The sequence below is a fragment of the Lethenteron reissneri genome, chromosome 20 (genome assembly GCF_015708825.2).
Source record: "Lethenteron reissneri isolate LAM-NWPU_2019-01 chromosome 20, ASM1570882v1, whole genome shotgun sequence".
In the NCBI taxonomy this organism is placed as follows: Eukaryota; Metazoa; Chordata; class Hyperoartia; order Petromyzontiformes; family Petromyzontidae; genus Lethenteron; species Lethenteron reissneri.
Genome location: NC_083798.1, coordinates 10,858,926 through 10,884,914, shown reverse-complemented (window position 1 = coordinate 10,884,914; position 25,989 = coordinate 10,858,926). Strand labels below are relative to the sequence as shown.

The following is a 25,989-nucleotide window of genomic DNA, read 5'->3' as shown; positions in this document are numbered from 1 at the left end:
TTGCCCTAATCTCCGTTGACGCATGGCAGGGCTGCAGCTTGCTCGGGCTGACGCTCAAATTCTGACTTCTGCGATTAAGCTGAAAATGATTACGAGCGAGCAATGCAGACTTCTCCGCGTCTCGGATGGAAATTGCTGCGAGCACGAGCAACCTCGCTCCCAGAAACCCATACCTGGTCGGATCGCAATCTCGGACAACTCCCCTGTACTTTTCTTTTTTACTCAACTTCGTTTCAACGCAAAATCAATTTCAGGACCCTTGCCACAATCACCGCACCGGCTTACGGGACGGCAATAACGGCGGTAACCGTACGCGGCCAGTTGTTGCAGACGTGACCTATTAGTGTGCACTCTCAGCAGGGGAACTCGCAGTGGGAGGGGGTTAAAATGGACAGGCGGCAGGAGAGGTTGTGGGAGGGGAGGGTTGTTGGGTGTGTGGTGGTGGTAGGGGGAGGGAGGGAGGCAGGGACGGGGGGGGGGGTTGGGGGTGGGGAGCGGCAAAGTCCTCACACATGAAACGCGGCGTGCAAGGCCCCGGGCTAAACCGGCGGCACGGGCAGATTACGGCTAAATTGGAAACAGTCCGCGTGCTGCCAGGCTGGACGGAAAACAAACCGAGCCGTATGGTCTGAATTAGCGTCAAGTACATCCAGCTCGAAGCTCTCCCCTCCTCGCTTCAGCCCAGCTCAACGCAGCGCTAGACCATCCCGGGCCAGCCCAGCCAACCAGGGACGAGCAGGCAGTCCCACCAGCCCGCCCCAAATCGGCGACCTTAACCCCCCCCCACCCCCCCACTGCTACCGCCCCCCGCCCCCACCACTAGCCATCGCTTTCATCTCGCGGCCGGTGAGCCGGGGGCCTCCGCGCAGGCAAGGCATGCGGACTGGCTGACATTTCGGCGTTTAAACTACCGGAAAGGGGGGGGGGGGGGGGACCGCGTCGACAGAGCCAGCGGCCGGTCACCATTACACGTGCCGGCGAGCGACGGCAGCGCGACGGTGGCGCGACGACAGCGAGGGCTGCCGGTTGATGGCGGACGCCGTTACCTGAACGCGGCGAGGTACTCGGCGTCGCCCATGGGTGGGTCCACCCCTCCCGTCCACGCCACGTTCACCGTGAAGCCCACGCCAGGCCCTGTGCCCACCTGTCATCGTCGTCACAGGCACCATCATGATCATTATCATCACCACCACCATCTTATTTTCATTATCATCAGGGTCATTATCGTCATTGCCATCATCATGGCCATCATCATAATTATTGTAGACACCATTGTCATCATGATTATCATAGTCACCAAAATAACATTTTCTGATATGGCGTGTGATTGTACGTATACAAGTAGTCATATCAGTCAGTCAACCCATGGCACCTGGGTCTGTCCATTACCTGCCAACAGGTGTTTGACACCCTAACGTGGCCTTAAAGTGCATAGCCTGGCACAAGCGCCATGGTGACATCACCAACCACATAGTGGCGAATGGCAGTTGTTGTGTTTGTACAAGTAGTAACAAAGACAAATTAAACTCCAACTGCAGAATAAGCCAAATGCTGTGGGCCCACAAGAATAACTGTGTACATGAGGAGACATCTCACAGAACACACACTGAACACGGGATTCTGAACACGGCGCAATACGAGTGCACAGAAACGCACAGCGGCCATAAAAAGCTAAAAGCAATGACAGGAGAACATAGTCCTGGCTTCCCGTGAGTCTCCGCTGCCACCAACCGAGACCTCCACGCGGTGCCCACGGGGGGGGGGGGGACAGGGCTCCCAGACCGCAGTGCGGGGAGATGAGACACAACAAAGAACTATTTAAAAAAATCTTTACTAAACTAATTTTATTTTACCAGGTAAGGCCCATGAGCTATGTAGCTCTTTTTCAGAAACGACCTGGCCAGAAATGGCTTATCACGTGGAACATGTATAGCAGCCAATACTCTAAACGCACGTTATAAATGTGGAGGGAAAAACCGGAGGACCCGGATACAAAATCTGCGCGACCACGGGGAGAGAGTACATGCAAACCCCAAAATATAACAGCAGGAGTCAGGGTCAGGCTGGAACCCACGACTCCTGTATACCGGGTGAGGTAGTTGACATCTCGCCACCATGGCGCACCTCTGACTCTCGAAGACGAGTAGGCATTGGCGAGTTGGGGGCACCGTTGAGATCCCCACCGCATGCGGTCCTGTACGAACGCAATCCCACACGCGCGATCCCGCACGAGCGATCCCGCACGCGCGCTGGTCCCGCACGCACGCGATCCCGCACTCGCGCGCGTCCGTACAAGCGCGATCCCACACGCGCGCGATCCCGCACGCGCGATCCCACACGCGCGCGATCCCGCACGCGCGCGGTCCCGTACGCATGAAAGCAGCTCTCACCTCCTCGGGAGCCCCGCTGCCTGGGAAGAAGTTCCGTTGTCGTATGCGGTGCAGCGAGCGTAGAGGACGCCGGGGTCGCTGTAGAACGCCTGCTGGGTGCCGTTGCCGTGGTGCACGTCCTGAAGCACGCGCACGCACCACGCACGCAAGCAAAGCGTGAACACGTGGAATGAAACATGAAGTGCACGGAACACACCCAACACGCAGGCAACGCGCAACATAAAAAACACAGACGCACGCGCTCGAACAAACGCGGCACGTGAACGTACATACACACGAATATGCGCGGATATGCTCGGATACACGCGACAACATCCGCATGGACACTAAAACACAAAACATATGCTTAAACACAATAACAGACACATACAAATGCAAGAACATAGAAATAAGCAAAAAGGACGCACAAGCACACATCTGGTGACTGAACACACACTGAACAACATACTTGGCCACGTTATCTCCCCAGTGCTGATGTATACACACCGCAACCCGCTATTCATTTATTGCTTGCTCTACCTAAGGGAGGCCCAGGACTGGTTCAGATACCAATGTATTTGAAGTTAACATGAAATGAACTCAAATGACCGCGTTTATAGTGCAGTGTGAAACTACTGCACCACTGCTCAGCACACAACACACCGCACACGCAAATGTTGTTGTGTATATACACACACACGCCACATGTGAGAACAGAGACACACACAAGAAAATGCACAAAACACATTTACCGTCAGGCTTTGGCCCAGAGTAAACAATATTCATGGAATACCAACACTTAAAAAAGAGCACAGGCAATGCCAGTAATAGTTTGCTGGACATTCATACAAATACTCAGCGTTATGTATGCACAGGATGAAACTGCTTTCAGACATGCAATGCTAGCCACACCACAGAATCAGCGCAGCGAGAATGTGATAGCGGCTTAACGGGGAACGGTGAGTCACTGCACTTGCTCATTTGCACCCCGAGGGCGCGGTTGTCAGTGCCGTCTGTGGTGGATCAGTGGGTGGGTGAGTCCACCAAAAAGGTGTCCACCAGCCCCATCAGCCGCACGAGGACGATCCCACCGCTACCCGGGCCATATCGTGCCCAGCGATCTCCAGGCTGAGCCTCACACCCCACCCCACCCAGCGTTGCCAACTCTTTTAAAGTGGAAAGTTACCAAACGAACCTCAAAATGTCCACAGATAGACATTCTTAAAGCCTCTGGAGCTATGCACTTTACATCTAAATTGAAAACTAATTTCTTTACAATCCTTGTTGTTGCGATTAGTTGTAGTCCTTCCGCCGCACCTCCGATTAGCACGGATGGCTACATACGGTGAAGCTCAAGATAGATACTAAAGATATCAGTCGGTAATTTACCAAGTGTTACGCATAGTAAAGTGATACAGGAGCCTAATGTATGATTTTTAAAATTTTATTATGGTGATACAGAATCCTTAATTCACACCTGGAATTGCTACTAGAACCTAATTATCCCCTTGTCTCGGACAACCACTCGATACGTCACTTGTCGTTTTGACAAGATGCCTTCACCCAGGGCAAACCAGAAAGCCACTGGATTTGCCGATAAATCGCCGAGTTGGCATCACTGGAAACACCTCGCTTCCGGCAGAGGCTGCGGGGGTGGGGGGGGTCAAAGGACCCTCAAAGCCGCACGAGCGAGTAAGGGGGCTCATCAGCCCCAGAGACAAAAACGCTCCTTCACACGAAGCGGGGAAGCCTCGGTGTTGATTTAAGTTAATGACGATGGCAGGGCGCGGCCGGGGCCTAGTGAAGGCCTGGCCGTTTTCCCAGCGAGCGCCGCGGGGGCCCCGGGGCTGTTTGTGCACGTGCCGGGGGCCCCGCGGGGGGCGAGGGGTCGGCGGTTCTGAAATCTGCGGCCTCCTGCCGGGCTTAGGCTTTGCAAACAGATCAAATGCCGTCCCTTCCGTGAAACCGCCGCGCCAATCTCTTGCCTCAACTCCGCCTAGGCCTCAGCGCCTGCCCTTGTGAGGAGGGACTGCAGTGTGCATCTGTCTTTATGAGGCACTTCACCATTGGTGGCTGCTGTTTAAGGCACTTCGCTATTTATGTTTATGTTTAAGGCACTTTGCCATTGGTGCTTGCCTTTTAAGGCCCTCGACTATTTCAGTATTTTATTTAAGGTATTTTCCTATTGATGTCTGCCTTCTAAGGCACTGTTATTCATATTTATGGTTTAAGACACTTTTCCACTGATGTTTATATTTCTATTTCAGGCACTTTAATTAACACTTGAACACTGGTGCCTGCCATTACAAGCACTTTACACCCGCGTGTAACATTTCACACATGCGATGTCTCCTCAATGTGCCAATGTGGACAATGTTCGTGCCTTTCGAATCGGTCATTTATAGCTGCGAGGGCCCCAGGAATGACACTTTCACAAGCATCGGATGCCAGTCCACGTTCTCCCTGCCTTCTCCCCTGGATCCCAACAACTCAACGGCCATCGTGAGGAACGGGGCGACCCAGGAAGATGAGCACCGTACGTCAGGGCGAGAGCGGTAGGGGACAGGGGGCATAGGGATATGAGCGACGGGAGTGACTATGGGGGGGGGTGATGGGCAATGCTCACCCAGTCCACGATGAGGATGCGGCTCAGGTGCAGGCGCTGCTGAAGCATCCGTGCAGTGACCGCCACGGAGTTGAAGATGCAGAAGCCCCTGCGGACAATCGATCAAGGCCAGAGGAGGGTGGGGGGGAGTGCGGGGGAACACGATGTCATGTGATCAACAACTGCGGCAGCAGAAGCAGCGGCGGAACAACAATTGGAGTAATGTTAACAATAGGCTTGTTTCAATCTTGTCCTGGATAACGTTGGCATCCACTGACGAATGAAGGTCTCCGCATGCCATTGCCATCTCTTGCAGTCAGTCTTGTGACGCAACAATCCATCTAGTTCGTGGACGCAAATGTTTATAATTTGCACGTCATTTGAATAAATCCTCAATGTGCACATGCACGGTCTGACGGCGTGATCGCAAGACTCGACAAATTGTAGTTACACATTAACCATCGCCCACCCAGCCGGGCGGCATCACACACAAGTACTCGACCCCACAATGGTGCCGTGGCGCTCTGCAGCTATACCAGGTCTTCCTTTGCAAACAGAACTGTCGAGTCTCAATTAAGCTCTCGCTTGGTTACGAGTGGAGGCCGTCACCCACTCACATGCCCGAGCGCTAAGAGATGAACGCCACCGAGCAGCACTCACATGGCGAGAGACTCCTCCGCGTGGTGTCCTGGAGGCCGCACCACAGCAAAGCCGTTCTGGCAACGACAAGACGCACACGCGGGCACACTCGCGCGTAACTACACATGCGCGCATTCACAGGTGGACAATAATCCTCCATTTATCATTAGGGACGGTTGGGGCAAGTGCCGTTAGCGAGCACCTATTAAGGCCAGAACAATGCACGAGGGGGGTGGGGTGCGGGGCAGGTGCTGGGTTGGCCGACGTCGCGTTAGCTCACTCCACCCGTCTATGGGCGTCACGGCCCGGGCTGCCAGGCCTCGCCGCCACTGCCCTGCGCTGCCTCCCGGTGGGCGCTGCCGCCGCCGCCGCCGGCCTCACCTTGAGCTCCCCGGTGGCCACCTTGAAGGCAACCTCGAGGACAGAGCCCACGGCGAGCCGCGCCGCCATGGCCGAGTGGGCCTCGTTCCAGATCGTGTCGCTGTCCACCTGGCCAACGACGACAAAAGCGCTGGAGTTAGCGGGCGGTTAGCGGCGGTCACCGGTTATCGGCGGTAAGCTTAATCCAGGCCCAAAAGCTTGCATTAAGCAAAAACCACGACTGGATATTCTATTTCCATTTCTTTAGCATTCAAATGCGACTGCATCTGAAGACACTGTACAGGCATTTTTATTTTTCAGAGCAGCAATCGGTCATGGGCACAGGAAGGGAAAGTCTTGAGCCTGGAACAGAGGCAGGTGTTTGACAGCATAATTGGTGCTGATGCTCTACAGATAGTAAGGGAAAGCGCTGTTAGTGAGCAGCCATTCAGACTGGCACGACAAATTAAGTGTTGGGGTATCCAGCATCACGCCAAGGCCAAATAACACGCACAAAGACAAAGATTTCCCGCGGAGCCTTTAACAGACTGTCGGGGCAAGCGCTGTTAGCGAGCACCTGTGAAGGCTAACACGGCACACGAGGGAGGTGGGTGGCCTGCACAACGCCTGGTTGCCTCTGTCTCCTCAGTGTTGATGTTTATACACAGCAACCAGGTACTCATTTGAGGGGAGACCCAGGACCGGTTGAATTTACATTGCTTATGGCTTTATTTTGGTGATTTCGAAAAGTTTTTGGTTTGGCCATGTTTGTTTGTTGTAGTACGGAGTTAGAATGATGGCTTTAATCTAAGTTGTTTTGTGGTTGTTGTTGTTGTTTGACTTGCATCCCACTGGGATTTTTGCACAGCGTTGGTGTACGGTGCTTTTTTTATGAAAGACTTTGCAGTTTTTTCCTGGATTTTTCTGTTTGCGCATAGTCACTTTAAGATGTTTTCTTGTTCATGTTTTTTTGTTGCAGTTGCACCCGATTCAAGAGCCGAATGGCTCACAGGGCTATACCAAATAAATGAAACTGAGAAAAACTGAAATATTCACCACTGTTATTGGTCACGAGTGGGTATCGAACTTCATAGCGAGGTATGGTAACCACTCTGCTACCGCTCACCGTGTCATTTACACAGACACACACAAAGATGTCACGATTAGCTTACAGGCTGTTGAAACACACGAGCCAAACACACGCACAGCTTAAGAGAACGTCACAACAGCCTAATGAGGTTACGGATTGTGTAGCCTCGTGAGCAAAACCCAGGAAATTTGCTCAAATTAGTTTTGCATTAGCGTTGCTACTCAGCTGGTGGAAATTGTAAAACCGAGGATGCATTTTTCCACAGCTGTAATTTATTTACTTCACGCACGCTGAAACAAGCGCGGGATGGGAATTCGTGCAAGCATGCGCGCGTACACACGATGATTTCATTCCAGAAAAAATTCTTCCTCGAAACGCGCGTCGTCGAAGAGAGAGCAAAAAACGCTCAAGAATAAAAAAACGCATTTCGCTTTGTGCGGACAGAAGCCAAGAAAACAAACAAAAACAAACCCAGGGCCATCATCAAAGGCCAAGCGCCAAGCTCATGTGAACAGAATGAGCCCTCCACCCCCACCACGGAGGAGATCCCCATGAACTCCTCCTCCTCCTCCTCATCCCCCCCGCCCCCTGCCCCCCACAGTCCCGGCCTCCTGTGGCAGATGGCGTCAATCTGACCTTCTGTGGGGGCCCGGCTCCCACCCCCTGCAGGGAGACAGGAGGGGGCACGAGCACGGGGAGGGCGGGGGGGGGGGGGGGCACGCATGCAGACCCCATAACCCACCCCCCTACAACCCAACAACCCCAAAATCATTCCCTAGCCGGCTCTACAAAGTTCACGGGCCCAGGCTGCGGTGCGATTCTCGTGATTTGTTTGCGCGTCCGCCGTAGGCGCGGCTGCGTCGGAGCGGGACGATCGCGGCCGGAGGTGCCCCACGAGCACCACGTGGACGTTCGCCGATGCGTCGCGGAACAGCACGGCGACGACGGCGGCAAGAGCCAGGTTTGGTGATTTATGGCGGAGCGGAGGCGTTCGACACTAAACTGCGGTCTCCTCCCCCACGCCGCTCTCCCCCGCTTCTAGCGGGGCGGCAGAGCGGCACCGTTTTACGCGCAGTTTACGAGAAACAAAAGATTCCTCGCCCTAAACCAACACAAACACCGACGGGCGGCGGTGGCGGCGGCGGCGACTGGGGCAGCTGTCGGCGGACGTCAAGTGTGGTGCGAGTGAGCGACGGCGCCGTCTCGTGTGACACGAATGTTGGCGTCTCTCACCAACGTGTGTCACACGGCGCCGCCTCCAGCTCAACAGGAGCTCCAACTAACAAATGTCGTGCAATGCGTAAATCGAATCGAACAGGTGAGATGGCGCCAGGATGAAACCTTCTCTTCTCATGGGGGATTGCTCACACCACTCGGGTCCCCGAGACTTTTGACTTTGCCAACAACGCACCGACAAGAAAATAAACAAAAATATCCAACGTGCCATAGGTGCATAGAAATGTTACCTTTCACTTACAGGTGGCCACGCCTAAACCCAGCGACTCGACTCGCCAGGATGTTCATCCTGGGGCACGAGAGCAAGCGATGGGGGCGGAACCTCCGAGCTCAACAATAGGACTCGCTAAAGGAAGGAAGTCGATCGACCAATGGGACTCGGCTCATCAGCAAGGAATGCCTGCGCTGCAAAGGCAGTGGCCGTGGCCCCATGTGTTTCCCATCCGTTTGCGTTCCCGCGGCGATAATTGCATTCGGTGTCGCGAGCGCACGCGCGCGGCCGTGAGCGCCGCCCGGGCGCACGGGCCGGCAACAGCGCGCGTGGCGCCACCAATCAATTACGCGCGCCAGGCGGAACGGCGCGCAAGCCGGCGCCCTGTTTGCGAGCCGCGTTGGCGGGGCGGGGCGGGTGGCACGACCGACAACAGCGGGAAAAAACCCGATATCGGAACGAGGGGCGGACGCGCCGATAGCGCGTCCTCGCTCGACGCAAACAGGGGGTTTGAATAACGCTGACGCGCAAAATGGGGAGGAGGGGGGGACTGCTTACGGTTTGGCCGAGAGCCACCGCTTGTCACTGATTCTTTGGAAGAAAAATAAAACAAAAAAAACGTTAAAATTGATGTTGTTTGTGCACTTTGAAGTGCCGTTTTGAGAAGGGGCCCTTTCATGTCTGTAAAACTAAGAATGATTTAGCACGTGCAGGGGATCAGATGGAAGGCGGGGGGGGGGGTTCGGCAAAAGCCACGGATGGGAGACAAGAATGGGAGGAAAATAACACATCGTGTCCTAAAGAGTCTCATGAAAAACGTAGCTTTGTTTTGATTCTTTTGTTTCGCTCAACTCAAAGGGAACACAAAATGCTGGTGTTTGCCTTGGCTCCCGACATAAAGTCAAGCGGGCCTCGGCCCCAACGTCTCCTTGCCTGCTTCGAACGACAGAAATGAGCACGCGAGTTACTGAGCGCCGTGCGCGTTACAGAGGGGACCGTGGGGTGCCATGGAAGTGAGATGTTAACTACCTCGCCTGGTATACAGGAGGTCCTGGGTTCAATCCCAACCCGAACGCCTGCTGTATATTTGGAGTTTGCACGTTTCTCTCCCGGTGAGCATGTGGATTTTTCTCTGGGTCCTCCAGTTTTCCCCTCGACATTTACAATCAACATGCATGCTTCACTCCCGGGAGACTGGAGTGTGGTCTCCAGGTGAGGGGGGAACAGCTGCCCTTAGTGGAAAAGTTTAAGTACCTCGGGGTCTCTTTTGCGAGTGAGCGGGAGATCGGCTGGCGGATCGGTGCGGTGTCCGCAGTGATGCGGGCGCTGTACCGTTCTGTGGTAGTGAAGCGGAAGCTGAGTTCTCGAACAAAGCTCTTGGTTTACAGGTCGATCTACATTCCCACCCTCACCTATGGTCATGAGCTTTAGGAAACGACGGAAAGGATGAGATCGCGGGTACCAGGGAACGAAATTACGTTTCTCCGCAGGGTTTCCGGGCTCACTCTCCGTGATCGGGTGAGCAGCTTGGCAATCCGGGAAGAGCCTCAGATTCGAGTCGCTGCTCTTCTGGAATGAGAGGAGCTAGTTGAGGAGGTTTGGGCACTTGGTAAGGATGTCCCCCACTAGACTCCCCCTGGAACTCTGCCGGGCATGTCCTGGGCCAGCCCCAGGGCTGGCCCAGGACACACCAGGGAAAGAAAAATCTGGACTGCCCTACTCAACACGCTGCCGCCGGGACCCTCACCAGGACAAGCGGATTGAGGAACGAACAAACGACGCATTTAGGGTATTTGGCTGCTTCGTTGAGCTTTCATGTGGGCCAGGTCGCTTCTGACAAAGAACTGCATAGCTCGGTGGGCCTTACCTGGTAAAATAAAAATAGCTGAATTGAGTAAAGACGCATGTGCCAGATCGAGTGAGGCGGCAGCGGCGGTTTGCACGATTCCTCCTATTACTGAGTAAATTAACAAATAGGCTGCAGAGCCTCCGCGTGTTTACATTGGCTCCGGCCATTTAAAGCCGACCCATCAGGGGAATGAGATAAAAACGTTATTATTTTATTCAATTGGATTTTGCTCCTCGCAGCTTTTAGCTTCGCTACATCCACATTCAATTTTCGCCTGCACGGGGGTGGGGGGGGGCGTTCAATTCGCGCTCAACGGTTTGAGGCAGCCTCGTGCATAACGATTACGAACGAGTTTATTTATAGCGTAAGTTTCCAGATTAAAAACGTCTCCTCGCTCGTCCCCGCCCGCACGCCTGGCTCCTCGCTTGCCCGATTGTGTTTAAGATCCCCGCTCAAACGACAACAACAACAAGCCCAAGTGCGGCGCGAGGGGCTCTGGTTCCTGCATTTGGAAGCCCGTGGTCTCGCGGGAGGCATGCACACGCACTCCTCTCCCGCTGCGGTGAGCGGTGAGGGGTGAGAGTGGATGGGGGTGGGAGAGGGGGGTGAGCGGGCGGTGAGCGAGCGGAGGGTTCGCGCAGGTGTGGCACGCACAGTGCGGGTGAACTCGCCAGCTCGCAAGCCCCCAACGGTGAGTTCATTCCGCACGCACTTACAGCTTCCTCTGGGGCTCGGCCAAGGTGCACTCATTTAGCAATGTCTAACCTAAGTGGATTTCAAGTCCCCGAATAGAGCGGCTACTTGGGTTTCCACGCGTAATGAGACAAATCCACGGTCGGAGAGCGCACGCCGAGTCGCAGGGCGCCCCCCCCATTCCAAACCGTACAGCGCACGTTCCGCAAATGTTTTACAAATTTAGTACGCGCGCGCACACCCACGCGCGCCCCGTGCACCCACGCACGCACCCATACATACGTGCATGCACGCACGTACCCCACGCACACATGCACGCACGCACCCAAGCACACATGCACGCACACAAGGCGAAGCCAAATCCTCTCCCAACGTGTCGCACCCACTTTGTATATTCATCATTAGCCGTGTCGAGGTCAAAGAGGCTGGTACCATTATATACGCCAATCATAGGGCCGCCATGACGTGAACGCGAACCGGAAAGACGGAGCAGCCTGGGTGATGAAGAGTGGAATTCGGGATTGTCTGCAGGATTCAGAAGAATTTGAATCCAACTGGGAAGAGCTCCCAAGCCGGGGCTGCTAGCCGAGTCGTTCCCACACTCCGCTCCGTCGCTGTTTTTGCAATAAGCTAGGAAGCACGAAATAGCGTGTTTGATCTCTCTCGGAGAAACCCGGGAGCATGCATTTAACCCATCAGGACTAGGCATGGACGGGTGAGTGGCAGCTCCAATTGCTTTGCCAATCACGTGGTCAGGTTCCCCTGAAGGACCCTTGAGCCTCGCAGCGCGGGCTCTCGCTCAGGCTCTTTGGCAGGAATCACAAACTCACCCCGAGGCCTCCGCACGGCAGCATCACCAAGGTCTTCTGAGACGACGGCCCTGGGGTGGGGAGAGGCGGGGGGGGGGTACAGAGACGGACGGACGCGCCGTTTCAACGAAACCGTAATTTGGTTTATCGCGCGGGTCAGCGTCGCCGCAGCCGCGGCTCTGTTGGCGGCGCACGCCTCGACCTGCCGCTAAACCGGCGTTCACAAAGAACGTTTCTCTGAAGGGAGCTGCCAAAAAAACGAAAACCACAAAAGCCGCATCGCCGAGAGAACATAGGAGGCCATTTTGATGGGAAGCGGTCGTGTCGTTTATTTTAGTATTGCGTTTCGTTTATTTGTGTTTTTTTAAGTTTGCAGACCGAAACAAAAACACCGCCGATAGTAAAACCCAAGCTGGGACCAAGCGGGCAGAGAGAGGGGGAACGGAGAGCGGGGGGGGAGAAGGATTCTTGCGGAGGAGCTCTCTCCCCACAAACAATGAGCGACTCGTGCGACCACGAGCGGCAGCGGCCGTCCCCAAGCCAACAGCAGGGCGGGAGGGGCGCCACAGAAATTGCGGTGGCTTGAAGGAGGGAGGCCAAGCTGAACACCAGAATGGTGGTTTGGGCGTTGCCGCGTTGTGTTAACGCGGGGGGACGCGGCCACGCAGGCGGGGGAGGGGGTGGGGGCGGGGCGGTGCAGGACGGGATCGCCGGGGGAGCGCCGGCGCTGTGACCGACCGGTCATGTGGGAGACGCATGGCCTGTGGGCCTGCGGAGGGTGGAGGCCCTCTAGGTCGGAGCTCCTCATAAATGATGAAGAGATGGAAAACAGGCTTTTCGTGATGGCAGCTGCAACGCAAGTTTTGACACTCAATTACGCGTCCGCAATATAATCCACTCAGGCGCTGGCTAGCGTTGGGCTTCTTTAAAATCCGAGATTCGGGGATTGGCTTGTTTTATTTTATTTTATTTGTTTTTACCACAGGTGACAAAGAAGCCAAATTAGGCCGGGCCGCGCGTGCCTGCCGGCAGCGGCGTTGGTCACGAGCGGGCAGCGACAGCAGAGCGGAAGGAGTCCGAGAGAGCAGCAGCGGCGGGGGAGGGGCGGCAGCGAGGGAAGCGAGGCAGGAGAGCGCCACAAAAATTGGCTACTGCTGGAGAGGTGGGGGTGGGTAGTAGGGGGGGGGCTCAAGATGCACAGCGAGGGGAGGGGGGCGCGCTGGGGTGAGCTGCGTGCAGAGAAGAGGAGGAGGGGCGGTAGAGGTACACCGGGGGCACACGGCACAGTTGGGATGGGCGGGGGATCGGCCCACGCATGGCAGTACCGAGCAGCTTCTTGTCGAGACGGTGCTGGCTGAGCGAGCTGGCGCCGTAGAGCAGAGTGTAGCGCTCGGAGTGCACCGACTGGATCTCCTCCAGCGTGGCTTTCCGTGGCCGTACGCGCTACGGCAAAGGCAAAAGACAAAGATCCCCCCCCCCGTGTAGCCTTAACAGACTGTTGGTGCAAGTGTCGTTAGCGAGCAGCACCTTTGAAGGCCGGCACGGCACACGAGGAGATGGGTGGCCAACACCACGCCCTAGTGGTGATGTTTACATACCACACCAAGTTCTCATTTGAGGCTGAGTCAACCTTGGGGAGTCCATGACCCATTCAGATAATCATCACTGGTGTTGGCCGTGAGCGGAATCGAACTCAGGTCACCGGGTTTGTAGCACAGCGCGCTAACCGCTACACTGCCGCTCCCCACAGTTCAGATGTCACAAACAAACACACGTGTATGAACTAGTGCACAAGCACACACGTGCATTGCACACTCTTACGCAAGGTGCCGCCACTGAACGAGATTTTGACAAATTAGGCCGACGGTCGTGGGCGAAAACCCAGAAACGCGACGCCGCGTTCACCTTTGCCCCAAACGACCTCGCGCTTCCACAAATGAAAGGCGCCGCACGGAGCGAGCGATACGAGTGGTTTGTGGGAACGCGTTTACCTCGAGCGTGGGAACACACGTGCGCAGGACATGCGCACACACTCGCACAAGCACGCACACACAGGTGTGTGGGTATGCCGGCACAACGTTAACGGTGTTAACAGGCTGCAGGGCTAAGGGATGTCAAGGTCTGCATGGCACGCAAAGCGTTTGGCGCGGCCTGCACCACCCCGAGACGTATCTGTCTCCCCCACTGTTGATGTCAATACAACGCACCACGTGCTCATTGAAGGTGCAGTTGACCTAGGGGAGGCCCGGAACTAGTACAAATATACGAGCGAGAATCAAACTCGGGTTGCCGGGTTTGTAGGGCAATGCGCTAAACCCACTGCACGACCGCTCCCAAATAACATTCATGAATAATACTGCCTAACACCAGAGGTGTGGACTCGAGTCATGTGACTTGGACTCGAGTCAGACTCGAGTCATGAATTTGATGACTTCAGACTCGACTTGGACTTGCATAACAATGACTTTGTCCCACCTCTGCCTAACACTCACATAAGCTAGTCTGCAACATCATAATGGCTCAAAAGACAAGCCAACGGGCTTGGGCAGAACGTTTCGCTTGAAACATCAATCCCCAGTGGACGAGTCTCACGAGTGGCAGGCCAGAGGAGCGAACACGCCTGAGAATACGTACACCGTGGGGACGGAGCAAGGTACTGAACTTCTTTTGCACCATACATAGCCATCCATACTAATCGGAGTTATGGGAGAAGGACAACAAACGAAACTCGTTGGCAGGTGACAGATCACTGAGATCACAGGACCGCGAAAGATGGCGGAGGCGGCTTTAGCGGAGGGCCTTCCATCCAGCGGTGGACGGAACACGGCCGACGTCAAAGACACTCACCTCGCACTGTGTGGCGAGCCCCGTCTCCTGCAGGCGCGACCAGATGCTCTGGATGCGCCCGGCGTGCTCCGGGTGGAACGTGTTATCTCCGCAGCTGCACTGGTGCTTCTGCATCTGCGTGTCATACGCCAGGCCTGCGTGCGTGACCGGGGGGGCGGGCAGCACGACACAGGACAGCGCGACGCGGGTCAACACAGCGTCGAGACGCGCCCGCATCTCAGGGCGACGTACAAAAGCAAATTCACGTTCTTTGGTTCTTTCGGTAAAGTCACGTAGATAGAAAAATAATAAAAAATAAAGGTAATAAAAATAAAATAATAATAAAATACAAACCACTAATGTAGACTGTAGTCTGGTTCTTAATCGGAGTGAGTGTACTGGCAGTCTATAATGTACACTGTAGCCTGGTTATTTAGTTTGGTGAGTGTACTGGCAGTCTATAATGTAGACTGTAGCAATGGTTATGAATCTTGGTGAGTGTAATGGCAGTCTATAATGTAGACTGTAGCAATGGTTATTAAGTTTGGTGATTGTACTGGCAGTCTATAATGTAGACTTATTCTTGGTTCTTTCGGTAATTGGTTCTTTCAGTAATTTAATTTACAAAAGCAAGTTACAATAGCTGGGCTTGAACAGGGGCAGGGAGCCGAGGGTCTCTACGCGAGGGTAGGGAACGTATCGTGCGTCGACAGAAAATGTACAGAAACAGTGTTTTACAAGAGGCACTCATTGACGTGCATCCCTTATATCAATCCGCTGCGGGATGAGGGCCTCCTCCAGCAGCAATCCCAAAGGCACGCACAGGTCGGGCATGAACGTGTGCGTGCGATGGCACTGCAGCACCGCCGCCGCCACCACCGTGCCCGCACACCTGTGGTGAAGCGGAGCGGGCGCGGGGGCTCGGGCGCCGGCGCTAGACTGGTGTACGCGGGCGAGGAGCGCGTGCGGATGAGCGGGCGGTGCGCCGTCAGCCCTGCCGCTACCCCCGATGCCGCCAGCTGCGCCTGGTACAGGTGCAGCTGCTGAATTCTCTGCTGCTCCAGCAGGTGACCCTGGGCACACGGTGGGAGAGGGGGGGGGAGAGGGGGGTACACGGGCAGCACGAGCGGTCACCAGGGGGGGGGGAACGGCGCTAGCGGTAGCGCCCGGCGCCCCCCGGGGAGGGCGGTTCTCGACCCCGGTTTGCGGGTGGCCCCGGACCCGTCCGGTGGGGTCCACGATCTGAGAGGAGGCAGGTTCCTCGTGTGAATGGCAAGGGCCAATTGGGTCGTGCGGGGGTGGCTCTTGCTCAGAGAAGAGGCAGACCCCCAGGCCGAGATTGCGGGGGGGGGGGGGGGGTCTCCTGGGCAGAGCAGGGGGAGCAGCGTTCCATTAAAGCCGAGTCGTTTCAGCACCGGCAAGGGGAAGGTTGTTGTTAAAGCTGCGAGGCCACGGCAGCCAGCGGTCCCGGGGTTGCGGGAACATTCCCGTGGCTAAACGCAACAATTAACGTGCAGGAGACGCAGAGCGGCTATCTGGCCGCTTTGCTTGGTGTAAGCCGCAGCGAGGAGAGCATTTGAATAAGACAATGAAGACAATTTATGAAAGCAACATGTTTTTCGTTTGAAAAACAAAACAGAAAAACGTGCTCCAATAAAGCAGGCAATTTCTGGCATAAAACCTCGCGTGACAGGTCCAGGCATGTGGCCCGGGAATTACAGTGCGGGCGCTGGGCCGTCTCGCAACGCCCCCGCTGCATGCGCCACGCTCGATACAGTTCCCGTCTCTGCCCGGGGAGAAAAAAAAAACGTGGCGCTTCTCCACTTACGGGCAGCACGGCAGAACGGCGCTTTGATCAGCTCAATCAGCGGCGATTGGATCCGAGGAACTCGATATCTGCTGCGGCAGAGTGGCACTGGCAGGAGGAGCGGGGTGGGCGGTGGTGGCGTGACCCCTTGTCACCCCGCCACTGGGGCAGGGATGTCGGGAGACGCTGACCGGAGCAATCGGCTCCACTACCACTGTCGCCACTGTCGCCACTGTCGCCACTGCCGCCGTGACCGCTCAGCGATTGGCTACTCTGACCAGTGGCATCACAATCTATCCTGAGTGCTCTTCATCTCATCCGGTGGTTAAATGTTCAGCACACCGCGCAACAAACCTGGCGACCCGAGTTCGGTCCCCGCTCACGGCCAATATCAGTGGTGATTATCTGACCTGGTCCTGGGCCTTCCTGAGGTGGAAATCAGCCTGAATTGAGATTCTGGGGCAGAGAGTAAACATCAGAACAACGGAGACTGCTGAGCATGGTGCTGAGACCACACCACGCCCTCATGTGCTGTACCGGCGTTAATGGTGATCGCATTTGCCCCAACAGTCTGTGCTTGTGTGCGCACTCACAAGTCGGCATGTGTCCTTGTGTTTGTCGGTTTGTCCGAGTGTCTCTTGAAATGATAGTCGGCGGTCAACTGAGCGTCTCGCAACGCCACCTCTCCGCAGCAGATACAACTACTAACCACTTTTAAGGAGGTCAACGGAAGTCGCCCTGTGGGTGAGACTGTTCTCCACCACGACAACAAGGAATTTCCACCACTGGCTTAGATGGAGATAAACATTACCCCATCGTTCGACTGATCAGGGAGCTTGCTGTGCCCTTTTGACGAGGCGACTCAAAATGTCACTGCTTGCGGTGGCAAGCGGCTCTCGCGGGAGAATGCCAGGAGCCGGCCCCCCTGCGTGAAAGGGACGAATTAATTGCTTCACAAAGGCCACGGTGACCTCTCTCCGCCGGGGTGCGCACGAGCAACGGCACCGGTCGTAAAGCCCGGCTGACGCAAAAAAGCACCAACGACCCCACACCAACGCAACGCCACGTCTCCCGATATCTGATCGCCGCGCTTAAGGGACGCGCTCACAAAACAAAACATTTTCCTTTAATTAGTTTTCAAGATGACGACAGTGGCAGGCGCTATTTCCAGCTGCTGCATAAACACCGTTTCAGTCCCACACCACCCCCTGCCACGATCAGCCCATTACTCGGGCTAAGCTGCTCCTGCCGGCAGGGATGGACGCATCATCCCCCTCAGTAGGGGGGGGGGGCGGGGGATCGGACCCTAATTAAAGACATACCCCTCTGACGAAGGTGGGGGGGGGGGGCAGGGGAGCGGCGTGTGGGTGTGGAGGCCCAAGCGATTTCGCGGCTACGTGCGCGCCGTCGGCCACGCGGGGTCATTCCGGTGCGGGGCCGAGGGCCCTCGCAAGGGCACCGCACGCCCAATTACCGCCGCTCGCTGACATAATTGCGCGGCGGAAGAGGGGCTGGTGAGCGGGCCCTGCCAGCGGCTCGTGTAGGGCCCCCCCATTAGTTTGTCAAGACGGAGGCGGCGGCCCTGGCCCGGCAAGCCCCGCCGGTCCCGGTATGGCCCCGAGAACAGTGCCGCTCTTGTGCCCTCCCCGCGCACGGTCATCAATTTATGCCAAAAAAGGAGAAAACCCGTAACTAGCCCCGCGGTTTTATGGAAAGCGGAAACGACATCGTGCGCAATTTCTCTTTCGCTCCAATTTTTGTCGTTTTTTTTTGCTTGCTTGCGGGGAGAAAAGAATTCGGAAATTTGAAACCTGCCCCGCCGCTCGATAAGAGAAAGTGAAGGGTTATTAATGCCGCCGTTGTGTTTGCCGGGCCGATCCTTCGGCCCCGTCCGTGACCGGCCCTCGCGCGGGCCCAGACATGGGAAATGGACCTCGCGTCAAAGATAACGGCGCCCGCCCGCCCGCCTGCCCAAAAACGTTTCGGGTGCGTCTAGATTAGAACTACATTTTAAAACGCTTGACTTCAGATTAGAGGATTAAGTTGGGGTTTCTCTTTGAGAGATAGGGAGATTGCTTCGCCGAACTTAAAACAAGCAGTGGCGACGATGTTTGGATTGAAAATAAGAGAGGTGGGATGCTAGGAAAAGCACTATTAGTGTAGGAAGGGCTCTGGAGGCTTATTGGGCATTAGCCCCTGGGAAAGGAGATAAGCCGATCGCTGACTGAAACCACTAATTAGGAGCTAACACGGAACAGGCCACACAAACATCGGCAAGTGCCGCCACTGCTTCAACTACTGCCCGTGCAAAAGGGCGATGGCCTAAGCCGTGCGCCAGCCCAGGCCATCGATGGCCTGGCGATTGATCACGGCAACTCTCGTACAATAGCGTCTCCTCTCCTGAGGCGTCTGGAAAAGTGCTGAAGTGAAGGCTAAAAAAACACCCTCTCTTAAGAGGGGCATCTAACAGAGGTCTTCCCGCCAGCAGTACCGTAAGCAAGCACTTGCAGGGCTGCACCTTTTACCCGTGGGTGTTCAGACGCCGTGTTGGCAGTGGTGAAGCAGCGCAGGTTTGTATCACCGCGACGTCCCGAGCAGCGACACATAAATAATAATAATAATAACGCGTGTCACCGTCTGGGCCAGCGCGTCCCCCTCACAGCACCACGCGAGGAATGTCTCTCCTGCGCACGCACGCGGGCACGGTGGCTGCGCAGCATCACGAGGTTGCGCTCGCGATAAACACGCCAACAGAGCTGGCCTGTGCGGCACCCTTGCAATGGTTTGCTGCTGTCCAACCGCATTGTCGGTGCAGCTGCCCTAGCTTCATGGGCTTCATAATGACGACTCTCTGTTACGGTGTTGAACATTACTCCATGTCTTACGGCCTAAAATGCACGGTAATTCTTGACGTGTGCACTCCTCATTCTCTGTATTTGAAAAGCTACTGGATTCAAGAGTAACCGACTTGCTGTACTCCTCTCTCCCACAGGCACCACTTTGTCAAATTTACGTAACAAAATAACCTGCTGTGTACTCGGACAGGACACTACCCGGGAACTCCGGTTGTGGTTGGCTTAGGCTGCGAGGTGGCCAGAAGGTGGCAGCTCCATCCTATCTCCGTGGGTGTACGTGGTGGGGTGTACGTGGTGGGGTGTACGTGGTGGGGTGTACGTGGTGGGGTGTACGTCGTGGGGTGTACGTGGTGGGGTGTACGTGGTGGGGTGTACGTCGTGGGGTGTACGTGGTGGGGTGTACGTGGTGGGGTGTACGTCGTGGGGTGTACGTGGTGGGGTGTACGTGGTGGGGTGTACGTCGTGGGGTGTACGTGGTGGGGTGTACGTGGTGGGGTGTACGTCGTGGGGTGTACGTGGTGGGGTGTACGTCGTGGGGTGTACGTGGTGGGGTGTACGTCGTGGGGTGTACGTCGTGGGGTGTACGTCGTGGGGTGTACGTCGTGGGGTGTACGTCGTGGGGTGTACGTCGTGGGGTGTACGTCGTGGGGTGTACGTCGTGGGGTGTACGTCGTGGGGTGTACGTCGTGGGGTGTACGTGGTGGGGTGTACGTGGTGGGGTGTACGTGGTGGGGTGTACGTCGTGGGGTGTACGTGGTGGGGTGTACGTGGTGGGGTGTACGTCGTGGGGTGTACGTCGTGGGGTGTACGTCGTGGGGTGTACGTCGTGGGGTGTACGTGGTGGGGTGTACGTCGTGGGGTGTACGTCGTGGGGTGTACGTGGTGGGGTGTACGTGGTGGGGTTTACGTCGTGGGGTGTACGTGGTGGGGTGTACGTCGTGGGGTGTACGTGGTGGGGTGTACGTCGTGGGGTGTACGTAGTGGGGTGTAAATGGTGGGGTGTACGTGGTGGGGTGTACGTGGTGGGGTGTACGTGGTGGGGTGTACATGGTGGGGTGTACGTCGTGGGGTGTACGTGGTGGGGTGTACGTCGTGGGGTGTACGTCGTGGGGGTTTCATCTGGGCTCTCGCCCATTTGCTCTCACGTGAAAGCCAGGCACGAGAGTAGCAGCAACCTTCCTGACAAGGTATTGAGACTCTGCGAGGCTTCCCTGGATAAAGAGCATCGTAGTTTTGTAAAGTACTTTTCAAAAAAGACCACATGAACTCAGCGACGTGTGTTCACGTACCATTCCCTGCCTACAGAGCTGTAAAGGTATTGATTGGAACGGGAGGGCAGCAAGAGCCACCCTAGGGCATTGTTGGCAATATTATTATTGTGGTTTCTGCATTAGAGGGGTGTGCCGCTGACACACCCAGTGGCCGCGCGCGAGGACTGCGAGGGTGGGGGGGGGGGGCTACCTGGCTGTGCCTGATCGCTGGGTCGCCGCCGCCCTCCGCCCCCCCCTCTGCATCCCCGTCTCCGTCGGGCAGCTCCTGCTTGATCCGCACGCCCCTCTCGGAGTCGCCGCCACCGCCCGCACACGCCAGCTCCTCCTCCGTCATCTGGGAATGTGGCGGCCGGTCGGCGTGAGCCATGAGCGCGAGCAGAGCACGCGAGCACGCGACCCACACACACGGGTACACCCACACACGCAAACACGTGTACGAATGCACACACGCACACAATACACTCGCGCTCAACATCATGAACATCAGCCGCCATTCGCCGGTGACATCACCACGGCGCTTCTGCCAGACCAGGTGCATGGAAGTGTGGAAGGCTCGCTGTTAGGTCACAGGACAGACCCAGGTGTTATGGGGTTGATTGACTGAGTTGATCGACAGATGCCCTGCCTGCGCTCCCCACCGCGCTACATATGCACGCGCGGTGTGAACATGCACACACACACTTATAGACATCCGTGTACACCGCAAGACGCATGCATGCATCTAAATACACAGGCATGGGTGCGAGTAGGCAGCCGATTAGTCTGTGCAAGTGTGTACGCACACGCACTCAAACACTCGCAATCGCACACGCATGCTGACATGCACGGGTGAGCTAAGGCACCTGGACCGGCCGTAACAACCAAGCGCGTGCACATGACGAACATCCACATGCGCACGCAACGCGCACGCCGCAGCTCTGCATTCCTAATCTGCGGGTCAAGGTAGGAATTGCTAATTTCCCCACAGCGCATTTAGCAGCGGTCTTGATGTTGGATTACACGAGTGCTTAGAACGCAATACCAATCGCGCAGGTGGCCGAGGCTGTTTGCTCGTTTTCAAACTTTATTCCAGTTTCCACTTCTGAAGAGGCCGTCGCCGCCCCGTCCGCTTTCGGATCGGCACCGAGTTCCTGCTTCGAAGGATGGCCGCGCAAATAACCGCGCCCCCCACCGCCACGCCAACCGGGACCGCAGCTGCCGCAGAATCGGCCGGGTATCCCACGGGGGGCGACCGGGTCGGTGGATGCCGAGGCCCCGAAACCCCGGGTGCGGCGCGGACAGCTCCGGCGGACAGCCGCGGGCAGACGGTCGGCACATAGACGACAGCCGGTGAGTGCTGCTTGTAGCGGTTAGCCAGGCCGCAGGCCGACCACTCAGGACGAACGCCCGGCACAGATGGCTCAGGGTGAGATAGTATTTTGACACCCCCCGTAGAATTCTGACCCGTGGCCGCCCACACTTGGGGTCAGAATACGATACATTATTTCACCACCCCTTCTCTGTGGAAGTTTAACACAACCGAGCCTAATTTTCACAGCGGTCAGTCGTACCAACTGACCATTGTACCTGAATATCTGACATGGTGGTTACTATTTCCTGGCCTTCGGTCCCAGTACGAGATGAGATTTTGACCCCAAATAATTTGAAGATCAAAACACGCTACATATATTATTCGAACCCCAGTGTATAAATACAATTACGGCAATATGACTCCCACGCCGCCGTAAGAGTCAAGAACACTAAAAAGATTATAATTTGGGCTAGTGTCATCAACGCAATTCTTCCAAAAGTCGGGTTCGTATCGTCTCTTGTCTGTGTTGAGCTACAGGACTAATACGCTAACTCACAACATCATGACAGGAGAGAAGTTGAATGACCCCGACCGACTGGGGGGGTTCAAATAATATGGAGAATTCTGACCCCGGGGTCAAGACCCGACGTGAGAGCGGCGCTCACCGTGCCCAGCGGCTTGCCCCGGTCCAGGAAGTGGGCGTGCGAGCGCGGCTGCATGGGCAGCGGCGCCGACTGCGTGCGGCTCAGAGGCCGGTGCCGTGAGGGGTTCCTCTCGGGCCCCAGCAGCGGGCCCCGGGGGGGCAGCGGCAAACCCCCCACACCTGCAAAAAAAAAGGCAAACATCCCCACCCCCCAGTGTGGCCTTTAACAGACAGTTGGGGCAAGTGCTGTCAGTGAGCACCTATGAAAGCACATGATGCGCTAGGTGGCCAACACCACACCCATTGTCTCCCCAATGTTGATGTTGCACTTATGTAAGGATGAGCGCCCTGGACCAGTTCAAATATTTGTCGCTGATGTTGACCGTGAGCGGGAATCGAACTCGGGTCGCCAGGTTCATAACGAAGTGCGCTAACCGTGACACTACCGCTCAGAAAACAAAGATCCCCCACATAGCCTGAACAGACTGCTTGGGCAAGTGCCGTTAGCAAGTAGCACCTATGAAGGCTGGCATGGCACACGAGGGGGTGGGTGGCCATCACCACGCCTGGCAGCCTTTGTCTCCCTAGTGGCGATGTTTTCACACCACACTAGGTTCAGATAATTGTCACTGGTGTTGGCCACGAGCGGGAAATCAAACTCGGGTGGTCGGGTTCGTAGCGCAGCACGCTAACCGCTGCGTTACCGCTCCCCACACACACATACATACACGATGAAACACGCGTGCACGCACACGCACACTCGGCCCTTGCCTGCGTTGAGCATGCGGTGCTGGTCCAGCACGAGCAGGTGCTGCTGCAGCAGGGAGGGCCGCCCCGCGCCGCCCCTGTCCGCGTCGCCGCTGGCCGACGCCGTGTAGGGCAGTGGCAGCGAGAGGCTGTGGCCCAGCGGCTGCTGCACGCGGCCGTGGTGGCTCTGGGAGGGGTGGTGGGGCAGATGCTGCTGGCCCTCGGGGTCTCCCTGAGTGCCGGAGCCCTGCGGAGGCGGCAGGCGCACGCGCGCAGGACGGTGACCGGATGGGCACGAACAACAAAGACAAAGATCCTTCCCGTACAGCTTTAACAGACTCCTTGGGGCAAGTGATGTTAGCGAGCACCTATGGGGGCCGGCAAGGCACACGAGGGGGTGTGTATATACACACACTCCAATGCATTGATGTAATAATAAATAGTCATGCACACGTGCACAGGTACAGATGGCCATGGATGCACACACAAGGCACACTGAAACAGTCATACACGCACACAAAATACACTATATACACAGACACACGCGAGTATACACACAGCCACGTAGATGGACACAATTAGGTCAACACAGCCACAAAAGTTCCAGCTCCATCCTCAGTAAAACAGAGCAGCTACGCCAGCAATGACATCTTGCTTGCCCCCACTCGGACGACAAAAACACTCCAGGTCATCATCATCGTCATCATGATCCATGGGCAGACAGCCCATGGGATCGTCATTTATTTCCAGGTCATTAAAACACAAATGCCCAGAACGCAAGGCAGAGGGGGCCCCGGCTCACAACGCAACGTGGAGTGGAGCGAGAGTGCAGGGTGGCAGATGGGGGGGGGGGGGGGGGTCTCACGTTGGCGGGGAGGCCCAGGGAGATGTTGGGCAGAGACGGAGACATGTAGAGACTCTCCTGAGCAGGGCCCGAGCCCTCGCGGCTCAGAGGGCGGTGACCAGGAGCAACCGCCTGTAGGAGGGGCATGTCGTTCGTCCACAATGCAATCCACTCGCAACACAATCCATCATCAACGCACCCAATCCGCAATGCAATCCAATGGTATTGCAATCCCTCCACAATGCAATCCATCCTCAACACACTGCATCCACAACACAATCCATTCGCAACGCAATCCATCCTCAACACACTTAATCTGCAATGCAATCCATCCAATCCATCCCTCACACTCCATCGCCGTCCGCAATGGCGGTGAGTGGCCTCACCTCGGAGGGCGCGTGGGGGCCTAGGCCGTTCTCCACACCGTTGCTCGGTGAGTCCGGTCCCGAGCTGACCGCCGCGTCCTTCATGGAGGCCTCTGCCCAACGCGGGGAGGCAAAAGGGAGTCGGCGTCTCAACCGCGGCGGAGCCCGGTGCTTGTCCGGCAAAGGGGGGGGGGCGCCACCACGAACACGGCCGTCGTTGCGTGCCGCGCGCCTACACGAGCGCGCCTCGTTGTGCGCGCGTTTTATTTGTTGTGGTGACATTTATAAGTGGTCCTGGGCCTCCCACAGGTCGACTTAGCCTCAAATGAGTACCTGGTGCGATGTTTAAACATCGACCCCGAGGGAGACAAAGGCGGCCGGACGTGGTGCTGGCCACCCACCCACCCCCTCGTGTGCCGTTCTGGCCTTCATGCTCGCTAACAGCAGTTGCCCCAAAAGTCTGTTTGGGGATATACGGGGGATCTTTATCTTTGTGTTCATTAGCGGCTGTGGTTGAGTGGGAGGTGCAGCAGACAAATTCAACATCGCAGGCCACAGCACGTGGCTCCCTCTGCTGACAGGGCCCGGGCATACCCAGCTGGCTCGTAACCACGCAACGACTGGACGGGGCAATCCACTGCTGGATGACGGCCTTCTCAATGCCGTGCGTTTGGTTCATTGGGGTTGTTTGACCATACTTCACCAAGCTTGTCAGAGCAGGTTGGTGAAGGCGGGGGAGGGGGGGGGCAGACGCTTTGCAACTCGGTGCAACACAGCAATGGTGTTCATTCAGACGCTGTCTTTCCGACAGACCTGTTCTTCACCTGAGGACAGCTGCTTGCGTTGTGGCCGAAACGTCGTGAGAATTGTATTTTATTATGTTATATTCTTATTATTTAATTATTTCCCTTCTACGTGACTTTACCGAAAGAACCAAGAAGATAAGACACAGCAATGGGTTTTGCTGCACTGCCCTCTGCTGACCTCGGGCGCGTGGGGACGGACGGACGTACGGATGGACTCAATCGATCCAAGTCCGATTGTGCTGCTTGTCATACCCACATTGAATGGTGCACGTGAGAATCGATTATGTGTGAATTGGTTCACATAAACCCTTCCAGCCATTTGAGGCTTCATACATCAGAATTTCTCAAATCCAGTCCTCGCCAAAAAGCCAACTCTCTCCGTGATTACCAACCATCAGGCACGTGAAGTACATGGTGGGCAGCTTCATTTGCATGAGAATAGAAGACATTGTTCATTGACAAAAAAAAAGGGCGCACAACAGTGGCAGGGAGGGAGGGGGTCGCAAGGACTGGAGTTGAGAAACAGCGGTCTACGATCACGACAACGGCAAACAAACAGCACCGATTGTCAAGTCAAATCCCAACCTCTGAATCAAACAATTCACCGAATCATGAAGGTGGCCTAATAATTAGCAGCCTGGGCAGTAGGAAGGGTTTAATGTATGTATGTATG

The 25,989-nt window shown here is 56.1% G+C and overlaps 1 protein-coding gene across 1 annotated transcript in view; it reads right to left on the bottom strand.

The window, feature by feature from the left end:
* Window positions 1-1,042: 1,042 nt before the first annotated feature.
* LOC133344518 (histone deacetylase 4-like) overlaps window positions 1,043-25,989 on the bottom strand; it is a 32,938-nt gene continuing 7,991 nt past the window's right edge. The window contains exons 6-21 of the mRNA XM_061554494.1: window positions 24,532-24,623; window positions 24,167-24,277; window positions 23,326-23,548; window positions 22,577-22,734; window positions 20,811-20,954; window positions 15,580-15,760; window positions 14,709-14,842; window positions 13,187-13,304; window positions 11,883-11,932; window positions 5,995-6,102; window positions 5,635-5,690; window positions 4,996-5,083; window positions 2,391-2,509; window positions 2,125-2,194; window positions 1,597-1,620; window positions 1,043-1,144 (exon numbers count right to left, since the gene is read on the bottom strand). Of these exons, the coding sequence (XP_061410478.1) occupies window positions 1,043-1,144; window positions 1,597-1,620; window positions 2,125-2,194; window positions 2,391-2,509; window positions 4,996-5,083; window positions 5,635-5,690; window positions 5,995-6,102; window positions 11,883-11,932; window positions 13,187-13,304; window positions 14,709-14,842; window positions 15,580-15,760; window positions 20,811-20,954; window positions 22,577-22,734; window positions 23,326-23,548; window positions 24,167-24,277; window positions 24,532-24,623 (1,778 nt within the window). The remainder of the gene's footprint in view (window positions 1,145-1,596; window positions 1,621-2,124; window positions 2,195-2,390; window positions 2,510-4,995; window positions 5,084-5,634; window positions 5,691-5,994; window positions 6,103-11,882; window positions 11,933-13,186; window positions 13,305-14,708; window positions 14,843-15,579; window positions 15,761-20,810; window positions 20,955-22,576; window positions 22,735-23,325; window positions 23,549-24,166; window positions 24,278-24,531; window positions 24,624-25,989) is intronic.